Consider the following 23,904-nt stretch of genomic DNA (forward strand, 5'->3'; position numbering starts at 1 on the left):
TTTCCCACAAATAGATCCATAAAGCCCAGAAAATCCCAGAAGACTTTTCATGGAAACAGGCTGTTTGGAAAACTCACGCAGAAGAACAGAGGGCCACACACGGCGCAGACGCTGAGACAGCTGGAGCTGGAGGCCTCCCGACACGCACGGGGTCCTCAGACTGTGCCAAACCTGCAGCTTCTAGCCGCCCGGGGTCGGCCCAGGACAGGCAAGCGGACCAGAGAAGGGCTCGGAGACGCCAGCATCGGGCCCACGTGCGCCGCGCGCTAGACGCCCCGTGGAGAGGAACCCGACCCTTTCCTCACGACAGACGACACAGTGAAGCCAGCCCCACAGAAATCCCAAGCTCCAAGGGGACACATAAAACCAAAAGCTTCGGGAAGGGACACCAGGAGGGTATTTCCACGATGTGGAACAGACAAAGGCCTCTTAAACAAGTGCACAGAACAGCCATAAAGGACAAGATGTCAAGGTGGCCCTCAGTAAGAGCTCTGCCCACAGAGAGGCCCCACCACAATGGACGCAGCCAGGAGGGGAGGCTGCTGGCCTCGACCCAGGACGCACCTGCACACCGAGCCGGGCAGGACAGCTGGGCCCCAGGGTGGGGACGCGCTCCGTGTCACCCGACACTGGCAGACGGTCCCCAGGGTTCCCGAGGGCGGGCCGCCCTCTTCACGTCAGCCTACCGTGGCTTTGAACCTGCAACTTTCCGGTGCCCGGTGATGCCAGCCACCCTCGATACGTGCCAACCAGCCACCCCAAGGCCTCCTTTCGACCACGGGCTCCCTGTAGGCTACACGGTGACACATACATGTCATTACATGTCGGCCCAAACCCACAGAAGGCACCACAGCAAGCGTGAGCTCCAAGATAAGCCACGGACGCCGAGTGCTCATGTGTCCATCAGTGTAATCCACGCACTATCCAGTGGGGGTGTCCGTTCTGGGGGAGGATGGGGGGCACTTGGGAAATTTCTGTACCTTCCCCTCAGTTGCACTGTGAACCTAAAACTCGTCTAGAAAAGAGCTATTTAAAAACATGTTTTCAACTCCTTGGTTGTCCTTGGGCACACGGGGGGAGGGGCAGAGGGAAGCAGGTAAAGGGGGGCTGGGGGGCCCGTGGCAGAAGGGAGAGTCTCCGACTGCACCGCCCTCTAAAGCAAGAAACGCGGTCCTCGGCTGGGCGTGAGGAGGGGGACACAGGGTGGCCGGAGTCACAGCAGTCAGGCTCTGGAACCCAGCCCAGGCCTGCGAACCAAACCCACTACTAACAGGCCCCAGGGGTCCGGAGCCTGGCAGAGGAGACAGGTCTGCGGTCGGCGGCCGTGTGCAGGGCGCGGTCGGCCGTGGGACGATCCGCGCACATCTGTCCCTCCCACCCGGGGCCCCTGTGGGTGGGGGCAGGTCTCGAGTGACAGAAGCCTCCGTGTGCACACCCGGAGTCGTGGCGCAAAGCCAGCCGCTCACATACAGGCCTGCTGGCAGCTCAGCTGGAACCCGGTAAATGTCACAGGCTTCAACACCTGCTGCGGCAGCTCCCGCGGATGCGTGCGTGACAAACGCGGACGCAGGTCACACCTGATCCGGCAACAGCAAGGGAGCCTGGTCCCGGCCCTCCCCGGCTTCCCTGGTCCCGGCTCTGCCCCAGCCCCCCCGCCCCCCCTCCTGCCTCTGTCCCCCTGGCTCTGCCCTCCCCCGCCCCCCAGGCTCTCCTGGCTCTACCCCGGCCCGCCCCCACCCCCGACCCTGTGGCCTCTCCCGTTGGGGGTCACGGGCCAGCACCTCTGAGGATGCCTCTCTCTGCTCGCCGGACTGGGGCGGGGACCGGAGGTGGGGGCAGTGGGGGAGGGACGGATCCCGGAGCCTGGCCTGCACACCCTCGCCCTGCTCCCCGAGCTCTGTACTCCCGGAGACGCAGAGCCAGCCCGAATGGAGCTCCACGCGCCTCCCCTGTGCCGCCCTCCTCAGAGCTACGCTGGCCGGGCCTCTCGCTGCTCGGTGCACGGGGGCCAGGGTAGGACGCAGGCGAGGCGCCTGCACCATCTTCTGCCGGGCCGCTGTGCTGGGAACCCGAGACCCGTGCCCGCTCAGAGCATGCGTGTGCTTTCGACGTGGTATGCTGGAATGAGAACCTTCCAAAACCTTAGGACGTTTCAATCAATGAAAGACTCCGGTGCTGAGGGTTGCCCGATCGGAACGGCGGCCAACAGGCCCAGCCACGCACGCCACGACCCTTCCAGCAGCCCATGCTTACTTCACAGGCGCCGTGGCTGGGGCCCCCCGCCCGTGAGGGCAGCTGTGACGGACAGGAATCCACTGGGGACACACATGCCACGAGAGGAGCCCGTGAGGAAAGCAGAAAGTAAGCGAGCGGGAACAAAGGACGAGAAGGCCAGAAAGCAGGTGGTGGGCCACCCCGGGCACGAGGGTGACGCCAAGGAAGGAACCGTGAGCGGCAGGGGCTCCGGGTCCGCAGCTCAGAGAGAACAATGAGGAGGTGCTAAGCCCTGCAGGGGACCGCACAGCGGCCTCACGCACGGGGCCAGGGGTCAGGGCGCCCGAGCGCGGTGGGCACCCCCGTCCACATTCCAGAGACCGACGTGCAACCCGCAGCCCGCCGGGCCGTCCCCGAGAGGACAGGCAGAAGGGAGACCACCTGCAGGAAGCCACTGGGGGACGTGCTATCTCGAAACAAGGACACGGGACCAGGAGCAGGGGTCCCACGCAGGACGGGCCAAGGGAGCCGAGTGATGGTGGAACAGACGCACAGGCAGGCAGGGAGGGCGGACAGCCAGGGTGGGGGCGAGCGGCCCCGGGAGGGCTTTCCAGGGGGTGCGACGCACTGAGTTCTGGGCACGCAGGAGCGTCTGCAGGGTCGGTCTCAGTGCAGTAACAGAACACGCCGCCGTCCTCCCCGAGGCGGCGGATCACTGGCCTGACGGCGGAGTGCACTCTGTCCTCCCCGGGGGCCAACGGGCCGGGCGCCTACCCTCCCAAGTGGCGGAAGGCTATCTCGACCCAGGAAGGCCTGCGCTCACCCACTAGGGTGCCTCCACGAAACACGCCAGGATACTGCAACTGCTGAGCCCAACGGAGGGAGGCCAACCCAGAGAGCGCCGAGACGGGGTTCCTCCGAGAGGCCCCCAAACCAAAGGATACGCGGGGTGCCTTCCGTCCGGCACACCAGGTAGAGGCAGGCCGCGATCACGTGGGCCATCTTCCGGCCGCGGGTCAGGTGCTTGCTCACGGCCATCTTGAAGAAGTTGAAGGCTGTGTCCAGGCAGTGCTGGTTCAGCTGCAGCTGGTTCCCCAGGTGATGGATCTGACGCCTCCCTAGGATACAACAGAGACGTTACCACGGATTCCCAAGGTTAGGACAGACTGACCCTTTCCCTTCCACGTTTTTAAGTTCACTTTTTGCGGGTTCTGCGCTTTACATGTGGGCGCGGGTGTGAAGTCCCCAGGGTCCCTAGGACTGTCACCGCTCTCCCAGGGTCCCCAGGACTGTCACCACTCTCCCAGGGTCCCTAGGACTGTCACCACTCTCCCAGGGTCCCTAGGCCTGTCACCGCTCTCCCAGGGTCCCTAGGACTGTCACCACTCTCCCAGGTCCCTAGGACTGTCACCGCACTCCCGGGTCCCTAGGACTGTCACCGCTCTCCCAGCATCCCTAGGACTGTCACCGCTCTCCCAGGGTCCCTAGGACTGTCACCACTCTCCCAGGTCCCTAGGACTGTCACCGCACTCCCGGGTCCCTAGGACTGTCACCACTGTCCCAGGGTCCCTAGGACTGTCACCACTGTCCCAGGGTCCCTAGGACTGTCACCTCTCTCCCAGCGTCCCTAGGACTGTCACCGCTCTCCCAGCGTCCCTAGGACTATCACCACTCTCCCAGTGTCCCTAGGACTGTCACCACTCTCCCAGAGTCCCTAGGACTGTCACCGCACTCCCGGGTCCCTAGGACTGTCACCACTCTCCCAGGTCCCTAGGACTGTCACCGCACTCCCGGGTCCCTAGGACTGTCACCACTGTCCCAGGGTCCCTAGGACTGTCACCGCTCTCCCAGCGTCCCTAGGACTGTCACCTCTCTCCCAGTGTCCCTAGGACTGTCACCACTCTCCCAGTGTCCCTAGGACTGTCACCACTCTCCCAGAGTCCCTAGGACTGTCATCACTCTGTGCCTGGAGAGCAAGGGTCTGCAGCCTGAGCAGTTGCTCCTCCCGAGGCCCCTGTGCTCAGGGTGGCAGCAAAGGGCTTGTGGGCTGGCCAGCCTGGGGCTGCTCCCTGTGACATGCTCCACACAGACACGGCTTCCTGACAGGGACAGACAAGACTGCCCACCAGCCGTGGGCCCCCATGGAAACACCCCTGTCCCACAGCTGAGTTCCCCGGACTGGCCTCCTGCTCTGACAGCCAGGAGGCTGGCTCATGCCTGCCCGGCCTCCCCAGCAGGGCCAACTGGTCTCCCCGCCAGCCTGTCCACCCAGAGCCGCTGCCCCGGCCTGCCGTGTGCCATCGTGCAAGGGCGGGAGCAGCAGCAGGCAGATTTGGGGACGCGGGGGGCTGCCAGGTGACGGGATGGCCGGGACGTCGGCCAGTCTGGGACACAGTCCACACACACCCCTCTTCCTGGACGAGCACATCCCACGAGCTACAGCAGCAGCGGGAGAGAACACAGATGTGCCGTGCCGGCACAGGAGAAGTCACCGCGGGCTGTGTGGCCAGAGCCCGTGGCAGGGACACAGCAAGAGCTGCAGCGTGGCGGGCTGTCCACCCACCCCGGCCGCCACACAGACTCCCCACTCCACCTAACACCTGCTGGCTCCCCAGACCCACTCTTCTGGCAAAGGCCACCCTGAGCTGGGCCAAGGAGAGAAGCCAGGGACTTGTGCTTCACCCACGAACAGCTAAGTACTGTCTGGCCCCCCCCCCCCATCTGGCAAGGGGAAGGCGAGGGCTGTGTGGCTCACGGTCCGGCCCGCCCACCCTAGGCATGCTGCTGACGGCGACCGCCGGCCACAGGCAGGCACCCGGGGAGCCGGCGCCCCGAGGAGCTGGCATCCGGCATGTGATCTGGCAGCAGGGGGACCCGACGGTCAGCACGCCCTCCCGGTGGCACAGCCCCGCCCTGCCTGGAGCCCTCCATTCTGGCTGAACCGACACGGGATCAGGGCCACTGTCCCCAGGGCCACGGCCCTGACTGGACAGAAGGGCAGCAGGGCCTAGCGCCACCCCCCATCGGCAGGCTCTCACTCAGCCCAGCAAGCCCGGAGGCGAGCAGAGCCGCTGGGACAACACAGAGCAGCAGGGGCCCCACCTGCCGGCTCTGTGGGGCTTGGCGGGGGTGGGGGGGCGTGGGGGGGTGTGCTCTCAGAGCAGAGCGGGCAGGAGGGGACTCCCTGCCGGCTTGGGGGCACAGAACTACTGTGATACGTTATCTTATCACAGCTTCATTGCACATAATTCACACACTGTAATATCTTCTCCCCAGAAGTATGATTCGACGGTTGTGGCATATTCACAATTCATCATCCCAAAAGAAACCCTGTCCTCATTAGCAGTCACTCCCCACTCACCCCCCCCCCCCGCAATGAGTTTTTAATTCATGCGAGGTCAGCCAGCACCACGGCAGACTGAGAAGTCACATGACGCAGGGACACAAGCACAAAGACACAAAGATGCGGTAAGCATAAACTTGCGTACAACCGATTCCTGATCGACGAACCATAGCTTCTTCCCTTTAGGCTTCCTCCCAATAAACGAATGCTAAAAGTAAACACACCTGGGGCGCCCGGGGGGCTCGGTCAGGTGAGCGTCGGACTTCGGCTCAGGTCATGGTCCCAGGGCCATGGGATCAAGCCCCTTGTCGGGATTCTCTCTCTCACCTTCTCTGTCATTCTCTCTCTCTCTCTCTCCGCCCTCTCCCCAAATAAAAATTTTTAAAAAAAGGAAACACACTAGCACACAGGTGCCTTCAAAATTTTGGCATTTTGTGAGACGAGGCCCGCGTTTCCATTCAAGCCGGGGGCGGGACGGCATCCTTCCCGGCCCACGCCAACGGCCGGGAGGGCAGGAACACGAACACAGGGCAGGGCCGGGGCAGGGCCAGCGCCCCGGAGAACGTGCGGGAGGAAGGGTCTGACTCCGAACGGCTCAAGAATCTGCACACCTCCATCCACAGGGTGCCGCCACCTCCCAACCCCCAAGGCCAGGAGGACCTCCACGACGCCAGCCAGGCCCCAAGGTCAGGCCGGTGCCGCGGGGACGGGGGTCACACCGACTCCTGTGAATGGATCCGGGCTGCCGGGGGCTGCCAGAGGCCTGCGCGGCCACAGAGGCGAAGGGCTCAGCCTCAGACCTGCGTGTGTGAGCGAGAGCGGACCCTAACGATCACTGACCTCTGTGAAAACGGCAACAAAAGGGAGAAGAAACCCCAAGCTCCACAAGCCGACTGGTAACGGAAGGAGGCCTGTAAAGCCCACGGCCTCCTCCAATATTACAAAGATCTCGGTCCTCCCAGTGGAGCACAGAGTTGAGCATCTGACTCGATTTCGGCTCAGGTCATGATCCCAGAGCTGTGGGATCGAGCCCCTCGCCAGGCTCAGCACTGAGAGCACAGAGCCTGCTTGGGATTCTCTCTCCCTCCCTCCCTCTGCCCCTTCCCCACGCACACGCGTGCACGCGCACACGCTCTCTACAAGAGTTAAAAAATTAAAAGAAAGACACAGCCCTGGAAAATTAAAAGCACGATCACTAAACTTTTTTTCAAACTCAAAATTAACTGGGAGCCGTGTGGACACAGATAAAGACCTCGACAGTGAGCTCGGGCGTGGAGGAAGAGTGGCCGCCGGCGGGGTCCGGGGTGGGGAGGGGGCTCGCAGCTGGCTCGAGAGGCCTCTGCCTCCAGACAGGGGGTGGACTCCCGCGGGAGGGATCATCAGGAAGAACAAGGACGCGGCACGAGGACAACGGACCCCACAAGAAGGACAGCAGTCCGGCAGGCACAGAGCTGAGGGAGGGGCCCAGCGGGCGGTGCAGGAGGCCAGCGGACAGCAAGCGTTGCGGGGGCAGCGGGACGTTATCTCCCTGCAGCCCTGCCAGGCGCCGCGTGGCCCTCGGGACTGATCTCTACGGAGCACAGGACAGGAGAGGGAGGAACCTGGCAGCCTCGGGGCCCAGATGGCCAGCGCCCAGTCACGGGAGGCCAGGTACACCTGGCGCGGGGCAAGGACAGGGGGGCCGCCTCGGCAGAGTCACCCCAAACCCACAGCCAGCTCCAACCCCGGCGGCTTCTACAACAGGCCAGCACTCTCCAGGTGCGTCTAGCTGGGAGAAATGGTCACACACAGGAGGAGACCAGGGACAAGGGCCAGCCCCATAGCCAGGCCAAGCAAGATGTCCGAATTAGGGCAGCCATGGGGGCACACTCGGGGCTGTCTCTGCAACTCTGCTGGGAGACCAGAGGTCATTTAAAAAGAATTAAAAAAAAAACAAAAAAAAAACCCAGAGGGGGCACCTGGGTGGCTCAGTCAGCTAATCATCTGACTCTTGATTTCTGCTCAGGTCATGATCTCACAGTTCGTGAGTTCGAGCCCCGCGTCAGGCTCTGGGCTGACAGTGTGGAGCCTGCTTTGGAATTCTCTCTCAGCCTCTCTCTCTGCCCCTCCCCTGCTTGTACTTGTGCTCTCTCTCTCTCTCTCTCTCTAAAAATAAAAAGAAATAAACCTCATGGGATGTCTGGGTGGCTCAGTCAGTTAAGGATCTGCCTTTGGCTCAGGTCATGATCTCAGATTTTGTGAGTTCAAGCCCCACATCAAGCTCGCTGCTGTCAGTGCAGAGCCTGCTTCAGAACCTCTGTCCCCCTTTCTCCCCGCCTCCCCCACTCCTGCTCTCTGCCTCTTGCAAAAAAACCAATAAACATTTAAAAAAACTAAAAACAAAAAACAAAAAAAAAAACAGAACAGAACAGAAAGGAGAAATAGCAGTCTCTAAATTTGCGGGTTCCAGATGGAGCAAAGCTTGCAGCAATGAACAGCTGTAATTACAAACATCAAAAAAGAAAAAGAAAAGCCTGAAACAGTGGCCACAGCTCCCAAGTTAAAAAACTAAAAAGGAACAAGGGACTGAACAGAAGATGTAAAAGGGAAGAGACAATGGAGAGAAGGCTCCGATCAAGCAAGAGACACACAAACAGGACAGATGACCCCACACCGAGGCTCTGGAGAGATGAATGCAGTTAAGAAAAAAGGGAGAAAGCCCAGATGACCGAGGCCACGAATGAAGACAGGCCGTCCTCCCAAATCAGGAGACCCAGGGGCACAGGGGGAGGGTGTGGCAAATGAGTCTCAGGACAGTCTGAGTCTGAGTTACTCGAAGACAAGTCGAGAAGGACATCTTACCAAAACGGACAAGAAAGAGCGGGAAGATAACTGGTGCCACTGAGAGCCTGCGGAAAGTAGTCCCAATCAAGAAGATGCATCTTTAATCTTTAAGCAGAATTAAAACCTCTCACGAAGAAAGGTCAAGGCCCAGAGGATTTCCCATTCCCACATGCTTAAGAAGACACTGGTAGGTCACACAGGAGCCCTTGCAGAGAGCAAGGGACAATGCAGCGCGACCCTGCAGGGTCTTGGCCAGAGGGGCAAGGTGCGTTTAACCTCACAAACTCAGTGTACTTCATCACGTTAACAAAACAAATAGAAAACGCATATAATCATTGCAACAAACGCAAAGGAGCATGTGACAAAATGCTAACGTGATTCTTCCTGACAACAGGCTGGTGGTCACCATCACACCAAGGTCAGGAGACAGACAGGAACATGCACGGTCACCACTCTGCCCAACATCACCCCAGGGAGAGCGGCCACACGGCAATAATGGGTAACAAAGCCCCGGAAACAAATGATGGTGTACAGATGGGGAAGAGAGAAGTAGCAAATGACTGTCACACATCACGCGACTGTTAACCAAGAAGCAGCCATGCATGACCAGATTTCATGAGTAACTGATCTACAGCGTCCAGGTAATCCCAACCACAGTCTGGGCAAGTTTCCCTGTGGAAACCGACAAGCCGATTCTAACATTTACTCTGCCACGCAAAGGAGCTAGAAGGGCCGAGACCATCCTGAAGAGGGGCAGTGCCGGAAAGCTACACTGTGGGACTTCTGCAACGACACCACGGCGGTCAAGACAGTGTGGCACCGGCACGGGAGTGTGGAATGGACTTATCCCTACACAGTCACTTGACTTGTGACGAATGGACCAGTTCGGCGTCCTGGGTTCAGAAAGGACGGTCTTATTGGCAAATGGGACAATTATACGTCCACATTGAAAAATGTAAGCCTCAACCCCTACCTCACACCATAGATAGAAAATTCTTCCGAGGGAAATCCCAAACCTACCTGCGAAATACAAAACAACAAAGCTTCTAGGTGAAAACACAAGAGAGTGTCTGCAGATCTCGGGGGAGACAAGAATGTCCTCAGTCACAAAACCCCCAACCGTAAAAAAGGCAACATGTTGGGACTTCATTAAAAGTAAGAAATTTCTACTCATCCAGAAACAATGTTGAGACTTAAGTGAAAAGACAAGTCACCAGCTGGGAAAGGGATTCAGAATGTGCACCTCCAACCAAGGGCTCAAATGCAGAATGTATCAAAACATCTACAAAGCAGTAAGAAAATAAATCAGATTTTTAAAACAACCTCACAAAAGAAGGATCTCTGAATGGCCAAAAAGCACACACGAAGGTGTTCCACGCAGCCACTCACCAGGCAAAGCAAACGAAAGCACACACCCAGCAGAAAGACCGGAGTCAGCAAAAGCACCGACACCGCGTGCGGACACGGCCTCTGTGCTCCCGCGTGGTTGCAGCCCGGAGGGTGACGCGGCACAACCGTGCTGGAAAGCCTCCGGCACATCTGCCGAACGTGAGCGCACGCCTGCGGCCCCAGAAGCCCCGCTCACAAGCACACCCCCAAGGGGCGCCGACCGGAGGACGGAGTGCAAGGAGGTGCCCGGCAGCTCACGTACAGCAGCCAGAAAGGAAGCCCCAAACACCCACCGACAGGAAAAGTGGGTGAACAAACTGTGCTGTATTCACACAGCGAAGTCCCAACGGCCCAAAACAAAGTACCGATGTGCACAAGAAAGGGCGTTTTCCAGGATCCCAATCATCTGCAGCAGAAAAACACATAAATCCAACGGACAGCAAGGAGCTTTCTGGGGTTCAAGTATGTTCAGGGCGCTCGGGCGGCTCAGCTGGTTGAGTGTCCGACTCTTGATTTCGGCTCAGGTCGTGATCTCATGACTTGTGGGTTCGAGCCCCGTGTTGGGCTCTGTGCCGACAGCTCGGAGCCTGGAGCCTGCTTCTGATTCTGTCTCTCTCTCTCTCTGCCCCTCCCCTGCTCATGCTCCTTCTCTCTCTCTCAAAAATAAACATTTAAAAAAAAAAACTTTTCTTTTAAAAAGAAGCATGTTCTACCTTGATCCGTGAGGCACACCTGACCTGTGTAAGTTTACAAAGCAGTTCACTTAAGGTCAGTACGTTTTAGGCACCTGACTATGCATATGTTACACCAAGAAAAACAGACACAAAAAGAATAGAATAGAAACGGCTCCCAAATAAAAGGGCTCTCAAGTCAACGAAAAACGCTCCAGCCCGGTGGTGCCTCCAAAGTCCAGAGACGGAGGGAAAACCCACAAGGGGCCGGTTAGGAGAGATGACGAGAGAGATCAAAACTCAGACTGGCAGCGACCTTCCCATGCTGGTGACATCACATCCCTGCGTCCTGCTCAGCCCCCCAACACAGCCCAGAGGAGGTGGCTAACCTGCTAAGCACAACCTGGGTGCGTTCCCAACAAAACCAGAGACGGACCCTGGAAAGGTGTGGGCACAAGGGCCACACAGGAGGGGCGCCAGGAGCCGGCAAACTACGTGAGCGTAAAGAACGAGCAGGGCGCTGCTGGGAGCCGTCTCAGCCCATTTTCCAATTTTCCTGTTTTCTCATCAGGGCAAACGGGATCGGCAACCACCGTGGGGGCTGAGGCCACACGCCCAGACTGCACCCAGACCCACGGCTGGGTGGGGGATGGTCGCACATGCCCCAGGGCACCAGGACGGAGGGGTCGGCACAGCACTTCCAAACCCGGGCCGGGGGAGGGGAGGGACACGAGAAGGAGCAGACGGATAAGCCACGCGGGACACAGCAGGCAGCGATAACGGGAATTTCGAAAGTGAAATACGGACCGCGCAGCGCGAGGCGGGGGCAGCCCCAGCGCATCAGAAGCGTACCGGCCGCACCTCTCAGACAACGTCCGGAAAGCCTGCTGGGGTCTGCCCTTTCCGCCTCCCCCAGGAGCTACGGAAAAGGACAGGAGGAAATAAAATTGCCATAAACTCACCAGGGCAGAGAGCAAAGAAAGATCTCCGAGGACAGGAGGTCAACCCAGTGCAGCCTCACGGCCAGGCCCCAAGCGCCAGGCAAAAGCAGCAGAACCGGGGGCTGGGCCCGCCGGCCTCCCTGTCCCCCACAGCCCCCGCCCGAGCAAAGACCGGATGCCGACGGTGGCGGGAGGGGACGCCTGCCCAGGTGGGCGGACGGTCGGCGGGCCCTCCTGCAGGCGTCCGGCGCAGGCTGCTTTCCGCAGGCAAGAGCCCCGAGGAAAGGCCCGGCCCCTAGGGCCGCCCAGCGCTCCCCCGAATGCCTTGGCCTCAGACCTCGCTGTGGCCCCGCGCTGAGGGTTCTGCAAGTTGTTTTGATTTCTTACTTAACCAAGGGTAACTATCTTCAATAAGATGGATTACTTCTGTCCTGTTAGTCTCCGATTTTGCTGCAGCACAAGACTGTGTGACCGCCTCCCTTCACTCGGGTCCACCTTGAAGTCGGCGCACAGAACACCACCACGTGACGGCACCGGCCACAGTGAAGGGGCGGAGCTGGGCCAGCACCAGGTGGCGGCCTGACCCTCCGTTGTGAAAGGAGCCCCTGGTGCTGTCCCGACCGCAGGACAAGTGGCCACCGACCGTGTCAAGGGACAACAGGTCCTACGCACGGTATGATCTCCAATAAAAACTAACTATGCTAATAACAAACCCATGGCATCAGAGAAAAGAGCACGAAAGAAATGTAAAAGCATCCTGTTACGCAATCATTCCAAGCCCACGAACTGCCCTCCTGGTGGTCGGGCGCCGCGGCCGGCGATGGTGACGGTGGCACGTGTGATGCTGGCCACACCCACCCACAGGGGAGATGGGTCCTCGAGTGTGATGCGGCGCAGCAGACGGCGGGCCGCAGCTGGGACACCCCACGCCACGCACCTGCCCTCCCGGCACGGGCACGGGCACGCCTTGTTGGCACTTCGCAGACGCGGTCTTTACGAACAGAAGGCCCCCGGCAAGACTGTGCCGTGTCTCCAGCAGCATCTGCTCACTTTGTGTCTCTGTGTCACATTTTGGTGATTCTCCCGATACTTCAAACTTTTTCATGATTGTTTTATCTGTTATGGTGATCTGTGGCCGGCGATCTTTAATGTTACCGTTGTAACTGTTTCGGGCCTCCATGAACCCCACCCGTGTAAGACGGTGGCCTTGATAAACGTCGTGTGTGCACCGACACTCCCCCCACCGGCCGCTCCCCCGTCTCCCTCCCTCCCTCTGCCCGGGCTTCCCTGGGCCCTGAGACACAACAGTATTGACATCAGGCCAACTACTAACCCTACGGTGGCCTCTAAGTGTGCAGGTAAAAGTGTCGTGTGTCTCTCACCGTCAGAGCTAGAAATGAGGCCGCTGAGTGAGGAGGGCACGTTGGAAGCCGAGACGGGCCGAAAGCTTGGCCTCTTGCGTCAAACCGCGAGCCGAGCTGCGAGGGCAGCGGGAAAGTTCTTGAAGGAAATTAAAAGTTCCCCTCCAGTGAGCACACGTGTGATAAGAAAGGGAGGCAGCCTCACTGCTGAAGCGGAGAAAGTTTGAGTGGTCTCCGTAGAAGCTCAAACCAGCCCCAACGATGATCCCTGAAGCCGAAGCCTGATCCGGAGCAGGGCCCGGACTCTTCCTTTCTCTGCCGGCCGAGAGGGGAGAAGGCTGCAGCGGAAATGTCTGAGGTTGGCAGAGGCGGGTTCGGGAGGCTTAAGCAAAGAAGCCGTGTCCTGACACACAAGCGCGAGGTGAGGCCGCGAGCGCTGACGATGCAGAAGTGCGGCAAGCTGTCCGGAGCCCGAGCGAGGATCGTGAACGAAGGTGGCCCCGCTAAGCAACAGACCGTCAGTGTAGACGAAACAGCCTTCTCTAGGGAGCAGACGCCATCGAGGACTTCCACAGCTCGGAAGCAAGGTCAACGCCTGGCTTCGGGGCTTCAGAGGACAGGCTGACCGTCCTGCTGGGGTCAAGGCAGCCGCGGACTTGAAGCGGAGGCCAGGGTTCGCGTAGCGTCCTGGAAACCCTGGGGCCCTTGAAGTTACCCTGGGTTCTGCCCGCACCCTATCGACGGCACACGAAGCCCGGACGGCAGCATGTCTGTTCACAACACGGTTTACTGAATATCTGAAGCCCGCTGTGGAGACCTGCTGCTCAGAAAAAGAAAGATTTCTTCCAACACGTTACTGCCCGTGGACAAAGCACCCGGGCGCCCGAGAGCTCTGATGGAGACGGACAAAGAGAGCAACGTTGGGTCCATCGCTGATAGCACAGCATCCGTCCCGCAGCCCGTGGATCGAGGAGGCGCTTTGACTTTCAGGTCTTCTTACTTAAGAAATGCATGTCCGGGCCTGGGTGGCTCGGTCCGTTAAGTGTCCGACTTCGGCTCAGGTCATGATCTCGCAGTCCATGGGTTCGAGCCCCGCGTCGGGCTCTGTGCCGACAGCTCGGAGCCTGGAGCCTGCCTCGGATTCTGTGTCTCCTTCTCTCTCTGCCCCTCCCCTGCTTGCACATTGTATGTCTCTCTCTCTCTCAAAAAATAAATAAACATTAAAAAAATTTTTTTAAAAAGAAATGCATGTTGGAAGACTGTAACTGCCATAGACGGTGATTCCTCTTGACAGATCTAGGGAAAGTACACTGAAAACCTTCTGGAAAGTATTCACCACTCTGGATGCTATTAAAAACATTCATGGTTTGGGGCACCTGGGTGGCTCAGTTGGTTGAGCGCCTGATTTCGGCCAAGGTCATGATCTCGTGGTTCATGAGTTCGAGCCCCACGTCGGACTCACTGCTGTCAGCGCAGAGCCCGCTTCAGATCCTCTGTCCCCCTGTCTCCCTGCTCCTCCCCCACTCACACTCTCTAAGTAAACATTAAAAAAACCCAGAACGTTAATGGCTCATGCGGCTCATGGGAAGGGCTCAGAATACCAACAGGGGTCTGGAGGAAGTTGATTCCAGCCCTCGTGAGTGACCGTGAGGGGTTCCAAACTCCAGGGGAGGAAGTCACTGCAGACGTGGTGGACACAGCAAGACAACCAGAACTGGAAAGGAGGCCTGGAGACGCTACCATCTCATGATCGAACTAGAAAGGATGAGGCGTTGCTTCTGATGGGCGAGCAAAGAACGTGGACTCTTGACATGGAATCCATTGCTGGCGGAGATGACGTGAAGATCGTCGACGCGACAACAGAGGACGCAGACGATCACATCGACTTGCGGATATCGCGGCTGCAGGGTTTGAGAGGCCGGGCTCCCATTTTCAAAGAAGTTCTACTGTGGGTCAAGTGCTATCAGAGAGCATCGCAGGCTACAGAGAAGTTGCTCACGACCGAGAGTCCATCCCTGCGGCAGACTTCATTGTTGCCTTGTTTTCCGAAGTCCCCACGGCCTCCCCAGCCTCCACCCACCGCCTACCTGGTCAGCAGCCAGTACCATCGAGGCAGGCCCTCCACCAGCAAAAAGATGACTGACTGAGAGCTCAGATGACGGTTAGCACTTTTTTAGCAACAGAGTATTTTTAAATTGAGGTATAAACACTGACTTTTTAGACCGAATGCTATTGTATACTTGATACTGAGACTAGAATATTGTGCAGATATAATTTCTATGTGTGCTGGGAAACCCGTTACAAAAAGTTGTGATGTTCACTGTATTGTGGCGGTCTGGAGCAGACCCTGAAGTGTCTCTGAGGTATGCCTTTAAGACCACAGAGCAAGGGGACACACGATCGCTCCCGAGAGTGTCCTCAAGCAAATGTCTGAGAAGCGCTGGCAGAGTGTGTCCCTGCCTGAGCTGACCACAGCTCAAAGCATCCTCAGCGCTGCGAGACTGGACGCTTTCCCCTGGAATCAGAAAAAGACACTTCTCTTCAGCACGGTGCTGAAGGTGCTAGCCAGGGGCCACCGAGGCCGCCCGCTCTTGCCCTCCACCCCACCTCCATCCACCCCCGACACCTGCCCTCCTCCAGAGCCCCCGCCACAGGAAATACCGTTCTGCAGGGTCTGTGCTCTCGACTCCTTCCCCAGGTTCACGTGGAAGCCGCCGCCCAGGGTTGGGGTTTTGCCGGCACCTAGAGGAACAACCAGCCTGATTAGTCAAGACCTGGCAAAAAAGATCCACACCGACACACCTTCCCTGCATGGGGCATCTCTGGAGCCAGGACCCAGCGGGACCAGCATTCACAGCGCGAGGCAGCCACGATCGGGGCCTCTCCCTCTGCCGTGCCAACGGGGTTGCGGCCTCGACCTGGAGCCGCGGCAGGTGGACCACGGCCACCGGCACTCTCTGAGCACGTTCCAGACCACTGCCACATGGCGGCCAGAGAGAGCACAGCTCACCTCCGAACTACAGCTCTCCCCTCGGCCCTCTGCGCGCTCTGGGCTAGCCCGTTCACAGGAGCTACAGCTGCACAGTGACCACTGGCTAGTGCGTCCATCTCCCCACAGGACTGTGGGCTTCCGGAGGGTACGGGCCACGTCCCAGGCCACGCCCTATGCGGCCCAGAGCCTCTGAGCCACCTGGTCTACAGGAGGCACTCACATCTCTGGCCACCTGTGTGCTGCCCACCCCCAGAATGGCAGCCTAGAGAGCCCACCCCGAAGGTGGCCGTAGCCAGGCCTGCGGGCACCCTGCCCTGCATCTCCCAGCGAGGCTCAGATGTCCCAGGAAGTCCCGCACTCTCTGCTCTGCAGACACTGGGGCTGGGACTTCTGCCCTGTCACCCCGTGACAACAGCCAGGCAGAGGTCTGGATTGTGTGCTAGACCTAGAAACCCCGCTGCCGCAGCCACAGAGGGAGTGCTCAGGAAGCCACGAACAAGCAGGGAAATGCTGCCCATCCTGCAGGCCAACGCGTGTGACACCAAAGGATTAGAGGCCTCTGCAGCTAGGGGACATCTCCCGTGCTCAGCCACATGACACAGGGTGTGCTGGAGGGACTGAGACACAGGTGGAAGTGACAGGGAAACTCAGAAATGGCAGGGACCTGGGCACCCAGATCCCTGAAGTCTGGGAGCAGGCCCCCAGGGAAGCACGTGGCCCCCCTCCTGGGGCCAGCAGGGACCTCGGGTCGCCCGCAGGCAGGCACCACCCAGGCAGAGCAGAGTAAGCGTGACCTCCGGCACACCTGTGACGGCGACCCGGGCCCGAAGCAACACGAGCGAGATTCCTTAAGGATCTCAGCAAAGTGGTTCCAAAGTTTAGCCGGCAGTGAGAAGGAGTAAGATTGGCCAAGAAAGCTTTGAGAAGAGCAACGAGTGGGCTCTGTTGAGCAGCTGCTGGGCCACGGGCGGGTGGGCTGGCCGGAGCGGAGCTGGGAGCCGGCTGTCAGGGGGCCGGGCACCCGCACTCCCCACCCCAGCGGCGGAGCAGAGGGGTTGGCGGGCAGGGCAGGTGGGGACCTTCCCCGGGAGAGCGGGGCCCAGGACAGGGTCGCTCACCACCTGCAGACAGTTTTGCTGTCACTGGGACCGTTGGTTCCTACGGCTGCCCTGACAGACGGCCACAGACTTCACGTCCTTGAGAGGCTGGTCGCAGAGGATGGGGAGGGAGAGGGACCGGCTGTGTGTCCTCACGGGGCTGGGGAGGCTCAAGCAGGGCATGCTGGGGGCTGGAGAGCTGCAGGGCCCAGAGGGGCTTCATCCACCTGCACCAGCCGCAAAGGGCTTCCCAAATCGGCCGTGTGCCGCCTCGCGGCTCCAGAGCCCATCACAGGCTCCCTGGACCAAGGTCAGGGCCCCGCGTCTGCTCCCTTCCCGTTTTGGTGGTGGTGCTTTTTACAACTCTAGGATCTTCACCTGTGCAATCTTTCACATACAAGCACCACGGGGGAAGGCCCAGTCACTCACAGCACCTGACCAGGACACCCACATCGTGGCCTCTGTTTCCGGCACCCCCAACTTCTATTTTGGAAAAACAGAAATACCGCCATGTTGTTTTAATTAAGATGCAGGTGTACTTTCAATAAACGATGGGGCTACTGCACGAGGAAAAGGGTGATGAAATGCTGTAAAGCCCCACCTTCTGGGAACAAGGACCCTGGGAGCCAACACCCCCTGCTTAGACACAGACAGAAGGCGGCCGGGGCGGGTCACTCAGGGAGGCTGTGCCTACGAAGAGCGGGGGCTTCGTTCCGGTTGAGCGTTAAACGCATCTCCTTATTCCTGGGGATCTCGCAAAGCCACCCGCCCACGTGCCCCCTCCTCCCCCTCCTCCATTACTCTCCCCTGCACCGTCCGGGAACCCCCACCCCCTCACTGCACTTTCTGTTGTCTGTGCCACCCTTCCCTGCCTCTCCCTGAGGACCCGGTCCCCCTGCCCGGGGCCAGGGCACCTCTGGGGCCGGTCTCCTGACTCCTGCTCACACGGACGCACACGTACACTGGTGCACCCTCGCACGCGCACCGGCCATGCTCCTCGTTGTGTGCTTCCAGGAGACACGGGGATCCGGTCCCCTCCGCAGACCCAGTTCTCTGCAGCAGGGCGGGATGGGGGTGTCCAAGCCTGCCTGCCAAACTGAGGCAAACTGATTCTCGTACTCCGCACACGCTACCCACTGGGGTCTGGTTATGAGAGACAGAGTCTGGAACGCGCCTGTGGGTCGTGCAAGAAGTGCTTATTTAGCAGACCTCGGCCCCCTAAGACCGTGAGCCTAAGGCTCCCCTGAAGTTTGAAACCGGCTGGAGCGCTGCCTCCGCTCACCACTGCTGACGTACGCCGTTCTCAGCCTGCACAATGTGACACTATTCCGTCTACTTGTTTCACGTCGGACCTTTTCTGTAACAGGCTCCTGTGGCAAAAATCCATGCCGGAATCAGCTGGTGGAAGGTACGGCCAGGCCAAGACCGCCCCCTCGTGGACAGCGGCGGGGCGCCCGATGCCGCCTCTGGTAGCGGGAGCAGGAGGGCACTGCGCTCCGACCCTGGAGACGGGCGCACCAGGAGCCCCCCAGGCTGGGCGTCAGGGACCGAGCCAGTAACACCAGGGAGAGAAAGGCAGGGATGAGGCGGGGCCCCGGCACGACCGAGAGGCCTCAGCACCCCAGAGAGACGCTCGTACAGATCCGTCTGTCCCCCGTCTCACCCACAAGCCCCATCAGCACTCTAAGCAAAAACTTCCATCGCTTTCTATTAACTTAATTTTAAGGGAGGGGTGTCTGTCTAACTTCTTCTCAAGAGAGGCCCTGGGAGCGGCCGGAGCCCCCACATGGACACATGCTCCTCTGGGGCCGCCAGCAGGCCCTCGACAGGACCGCAGGGAGTCCCGGGTCCCGGGATGCAGCCTGGACACAGATCCAGGGTGGGATAAACAGCTGGGCGCAGCCCACAGCCGAGACTGCGCTCAAGCCGGCGCGGCTCCCAAAGAGCTTGGGAAACCACGCAGCACGGAGCGTAGAGAACGAAAAAGGCTGCAAACGACATCTTAACAAGAAGAGTCCTCTCTCTCCGTGGGCCTCTAGGACAGCCCGGCCAGCGTTTCCTGCGAAGCGGCACTTTGGCCAGGAGCTCCACGGGGCTTTGAGGGGCCACAGGACAGAGCAGATGCAGGACCTTCCGCCTCTGGGACCAGAGCTCGGCCGGGACAGCACCCGGTGCTCAGCGGCCCGGGACACCGGTGGGCCGTCCCGGGAGAGCCACCTATGGGCAGGGCGCACTAGGCAGGTGGGTGCAGGTCCCCTCCCCCCTCCTTAGGGCAGACGGCCCTCCCCATCCAGGGCCAGGGGTGCAAACACGACTGGGGGTTCATCCACCCCAAATGTGTGTGAAGTGCATCACGACCCTGAACGGTGACGACACTAGCACTTACAAACACCCTGCTTGAAAGACGCGGTCTGCAGCCGGGAGAAGCTGTGATTATGGAAGCTGTGGGAAGGCCCCCCCCCCCCACCCCACCCCCCGCCTCCCTAGGAGGGAGGGAGGGAGGGGCCCCAAGGAAGCAGCAGCCACGGGTTGCCTGGTGCGGAGCCCTCTGGAGGGCTCTGACAACCCCAGGGGGAGGCTGGCGGGAGCCGAGGGCGCCCCAGGGAAGGAGCTGGGGCTTGGAGGCCCTCGGGTGGACACGCGGCACAGGACACTCAGAGTCGACCCTTCGTGCCCTGCAGGGAAGCCCCGCTCTGCCCCTGCGGTTCCGGACACACTGGAGGCGAGCCCCTCCCGGGAGAGCAGCAGGACCCTTCCTCAGGGCCTCGCTAAGACCCCAGCCACTCTGGCCACACTGAACCGCCCGCAGTCCCCAGGTACCCACCCCTTCTGCCAGCCGGTCGCCTCCCTGTCGCCTGTGCCCGGCAGCGGAAGGACTCGGCCCGGATGTCCCTAGCACCGCTCGCGCTGCCACCCCCGGACGCCGGCCTCACGCCTTGCTGGTCTGGGATCCAGGGAATCAGGGTGACTGGAGCTCCAGAGTCCAGGCCCGGCGCACAATGGGCGCCCACTGGGAAAGACCCCTGGACGGCCAGGAGCCCACAGTGGCAGGGCCTCTGCCCACCCGACCCCGGTATCTACTTCACACAGTCCCAGGTAGTACACCCCTAACTGTCCACGCTCGGTTCTCAAACACTAAGAATGGATGCTCAGGAAAGTTGACCGTGGCACCCAGTGAGGGCAGCTCAGAGGGCAAGGTCAGCTCTCAGGGCGAGGGGGGAGTGCAGGAAGACCCGAGAAGAGCCAGCGGGCACTCGCTCAGCGGCCAGGGGACGGGAGTAACCCCAGTCAACGGCCCAGCCACCACTGCCCTGAGGGGGAAGGGAGGGGGCCAGGCGGCAGAGGGGGCTACCGACGCCCCTCCCCTCTCCTGGACGGGCTCCTGCCAGGGAACAGACCCATAGGACAGAGCCAGCCGTGGCCTGGGGAAGTACCTTTGCACCCCCTTTACGGCATGCCTTCCGGCAGCACCGGCTGAGCCCGTGCTCACGAGGCTGTGCCACCAACTTCGCGGCACACGGGTGGGAGCACATCTCTCACGTCCAGGACCGGCGGGGTGTCCACCGCCTCCGCGGCCTGTTCCCCGTCTGCAGGGAGGGCAGGCGCCGTCATCAGGCGCGCGGGTGCCCGCATCAGCACAGTGCCTTCCCGCGGAGAACCCTAAGGGTCAGCTCCTGCCACCATTTGTTCTTACTACTGTCTCGTTCCTCCGCTGACGGGAGGCACCGCCTGACAATGTGTGACAAAACGACAGCAGTGCTGGGGAGCCCGCACCCCGGCAGCCCCGCAAGTTGCCCCAGAACACAGAGACGTGCGCGCTGCACCAGAGGTGATGGGAGAGAGCAGGACACAGGAGTCAGTGAGGCCCAAAGCCACCTCTCTGAAAAGCTCAATTAAAGTGATAAACTTCCGGCAGGGGAGACAAAGGGAGAAAGAAAAGAAATCAGGGACATCACTAGAGACCCTGCAGACATCCGAAGGATGAGGAGGGACTGGTGCCACCTGCTCTGAACGCATCAACTGAACAACTTTGATCGAGGGGGGACCGAATCCTCAGAACCACACACTCACCCACGGGGAAAGACTTAACCTAAAACATGACTACAGCCCACAACGATCCAAGAACACTGCATCTGAAGTTAAAAACCTTCTGAGGGAAAAGCAAAAACAAAAAGCCTTTTAGGCCCAGAGGGCTACACTGGTGAATTCCACCAAACGTTCCTGGAAGAAATCACCCCGGTTCTACACGGTCTCTTCTGAAGAACGAAAGAGAAGGGGACATTCTCCGACCCGTTCCAGAAGGTGAGACACTGCAGGAAGTCTACGCACCGACATTCCACATTCCACGTTCCACGTACAGACTCTCAACAAAGTAGCAGCAGACCGAACCCCTCAGCATAGCCGAGCTAGGGAAGTCTGCCCCAGCAAGGCAGGTGCGGCACTCGAAGCGCGGCCACGGCCACGGCCACGCTGATTCAGAAGAAAACCGCGGGGATGTGAGGTGATGAGAAAAAAGCACTGCACGAATTCCAACAGCCACTCGTGACGAAAACTCTCAACAAACCAGGAGCAGAAGGAGGGCCTCCCCAACTTTACTAAGAGACATCTACCCAAGCCTGCAGCTAAACGTCAACACTGAGTGGGGGACGCTGAGCCCTTCCCTGAGTCCGGCGATCAGGCAAGAAAGAGAAACAAAAGGAAGAAATAAACAGCCCCCTGTTTACAAACAACGGGACGGTCTGAATACAAAATGCCAAGAGACGTCGAGAACTCCCAGAACTCACAGCTAAGTTTAGCAAAGTCACAGGAAGCAGGCCAACGACAAAAACCCGTATTACTACATCCCAGCAGTGAACAATCAAACGCTGAATTTTAAAAGATGGTCCTTAGCACAGCTCGCTCTGTACCGGAGGCATCGGCCCCAGAGAAATGAAAACAGGTTCGCAGAAAGGGCCACACGCTGTTTCCAGCAGCTCCGCTCCTCGCCACCCCAAAGTGACCACCGTCCTCTGACCTCAGCCCGACACCCTGGGTGAAGTCACAGGCACCAGGCTGGGGGAAGATGCCAGTCCCCAAAGGTGGGGACCAAGAGCACATCCACTAGCGGCAGGGCCGGGGACAGGGCGGCTGGGAGAGCCTGCGGGCGACATTTGGAGCTGTGCAACTTTTCTTTACCCCTGAACCTAGCTGCGGTGACAGTCACAGCGCTGGACCCAGATGAAGCCAGCGTTACCGGACGCTTAGAGAGACAGGACCGGACACGGTCATCGTGTTCCTCCCTTTTAAATTCCGTTATTTAAAAAAACTTCGGGCACATAGTTCACAGGGGGCGGTCCTCCGGACCCCACCGGCTACCCGCGCCCCCCCCCCGGTATCCCCTGGCGCGCCCCCCGCGTCCCCCGGTGTCCTCTGGCACCACCCCCGGCGTCCCCCCCCCGCGCCCTCCCGCGTACCCCGGCCCCCGCGCGGACCCACCGTCCAGAGACACGAACTGGCCCACGGCCGACGAGCCGCCGCCGCTGTTCTCCACGAACTGCACCTCGGACACGATGATGTTGTCCTCGAGCACCGACCCGCAGCCGGTGCACACGGCGTCGCCGCGCGCCGCGTCAAGCTCGATGTCCGTGCCGCCGCAGCCGCGGCACACGCGGCCCGTCATGCCGGCGGCTCTAGCGCGGGCTCGTCGCCCGCTCCCGGCCCCGGCCCCGGCCCCGGCCCCGGCCCCGGTCCGCCCGCCCGCGCGTCGGCCCGCCCGACTCTCGCGAGGCCGCCGCCGCCGCCGCCGCCAAGCCCTCCGATTCGCAGCGGCAGATTCGCCGCGAACGCCGCGGTCGCGCCGCCCGCAACGGTCTCTCCCGCGCGTCGGGGACGGGCACCGGGGCTGCGGCGGGGCCTCGAGGACTCGAACCCGCAACCTGCGGACCCGGACGCCGCTACCGGGCCTCAGAACCACTAACCAGCAGGCCTCCCTGGCGGCGCGCGAGCGTCAGCAGTGGGCGGGGCCAGGGGTTGCGGGCGGGGCTTTGGTGCCGAGAGCCTCCGGGAATGGGACCGGGAGCGGTGGGCGGGACCAAGGCGATCGGCGGGGCTTTGAGTGGTGAATGCCCCCAGGGCCGGAACCCAGAGCTACAGTAGGAGCCCTGAGTGGTGGGCGGGGCTTTGGGGGCCCGCCCCCTGGGACGGGACGGGGAGCGATGGGCGGAACTTTGAGTGGTGAGTGCCCCCTAGGACCGGACTCGGGGCTGTGGGCGGGGCCGCAGGTGGTGGGCGGGGCTTTGGTGGTGAGCGACACCAAAGAAGGCTCCGGGAGCGGTGGGCGGGTCCAGGCCGGTGGGCGAGGCTTTGGTGGGGAGAGCCGCCTGGGAAGGGGGCGGTGGGCGGGGTCAGAGCGATGGGCGGAGCTTTGGTTGGGAGCGCCCCCTGGGACCGAACGCTGAGCGGTGGGCCGTGCCCGGGCAGGTGTGTGCGGCGGTGCTGGCTCGCCTGGCGGCGTGGGTCGGGGGTGGAGACGCCGGGCCCGGGCGCCCGCTTCTTCCCCTGCACAGGCAGGCCCGCCTCGCGATTCGCCCCGGCTCCCCGGCTTCCGCCTGACGGTGCCCGGACGCCCCCGTGCGCCCCCTGTCCCGTGCTGTGTGTGCCCCCAGAAGTCCCCGCTGCCTGACAGCTGCTTGTGCAAAATGTGTTACCCGTGGCAGGCTTCTGTGTCCCCCGACCCGCAAATATCTGCAAATATATGCAGTCACCGCGACCCCCCGGCTCCCCTGAGAATAGCCTGAGAAGAAACATGCGGGGCGCCAGTGTTTTAAACTGCCAAGAGTGTCTGTGGGACGCAGCCCGAGCTCAGACCATCAGAAAACGCCCTGTTCCCACTTGGAGGCGACCAAGTAAACACACAAACCGTTCCGCAGGCAATCTGTAAAGTCCATTTAATCCCAATCAAAATGTCAACGAGATTTGCAAATAACTTGCTTGATAAGCTGATCCCAAAGCCATCCGGAAGAGTGCGTTCACAAATATAGTCAAACTCTGCAAGACAAAGGGAATCAGCGCCTGAGTGGCTCAGTTGGTTAAGT

At 60.5% G+C, this 23,904-nt stretch overlaps 1 protein-coding gene across 2 annotated transcripts in view; it reads right to left on the reverse strand.

Moving 5' to 3' along the window:
* The window catches only part of BRF1 (BRF1 RNA polymerase III transcription initiation factor subunit), a 58,662-nt gene extending 36,098 nt beyond the window's left edge, over window positions 1-22,564 (reverse strand). Inside the window, exons 1-3 of one of the 2 annotated variants that reach the window (XM_043557124.1) lie at window positions 22,307-22,564; window positions 15,404-15,484; window positions 3,159-3,332 (exon numbers count right to left, since the gene is read on the reverse strand). In XM_043557124.1, the coding sequence (XP_043413059.1) occupies window positions 3,159-3,332; window positions 15,404-15,484; window positions 22,307-22,490 (439 nt within the window). In that variant the 5' untranslated portion in view covers window positions 22,491-22,564. The remainder of the gene's footprint in view (window positions 1-3,158; window positions 3,333-15,403; window positions 15,485-22,306) is intronic. The other variant, XM_043557123.1, reaches the window with a different exon arrangement.
* Window positions 22,565-23,904: the final 1,340 nt, after the last annotated feature.

This window comes from Prionailurus bengalensis, chromosome B3 (assembly GCF_016509475.1).
Source record: "Prionailurus bengalensis isolate Pbe53 chromosome B3, Fcat_Pben_1.1_paternal_pri, whole genome shotgun sequence".
Taxonomy (NCBI): Eukaryota; Metazoa; Chordata; class Mammalia; order Carnivora; family Felidae; genus Prionailurus; species Prionailurus bengalensis.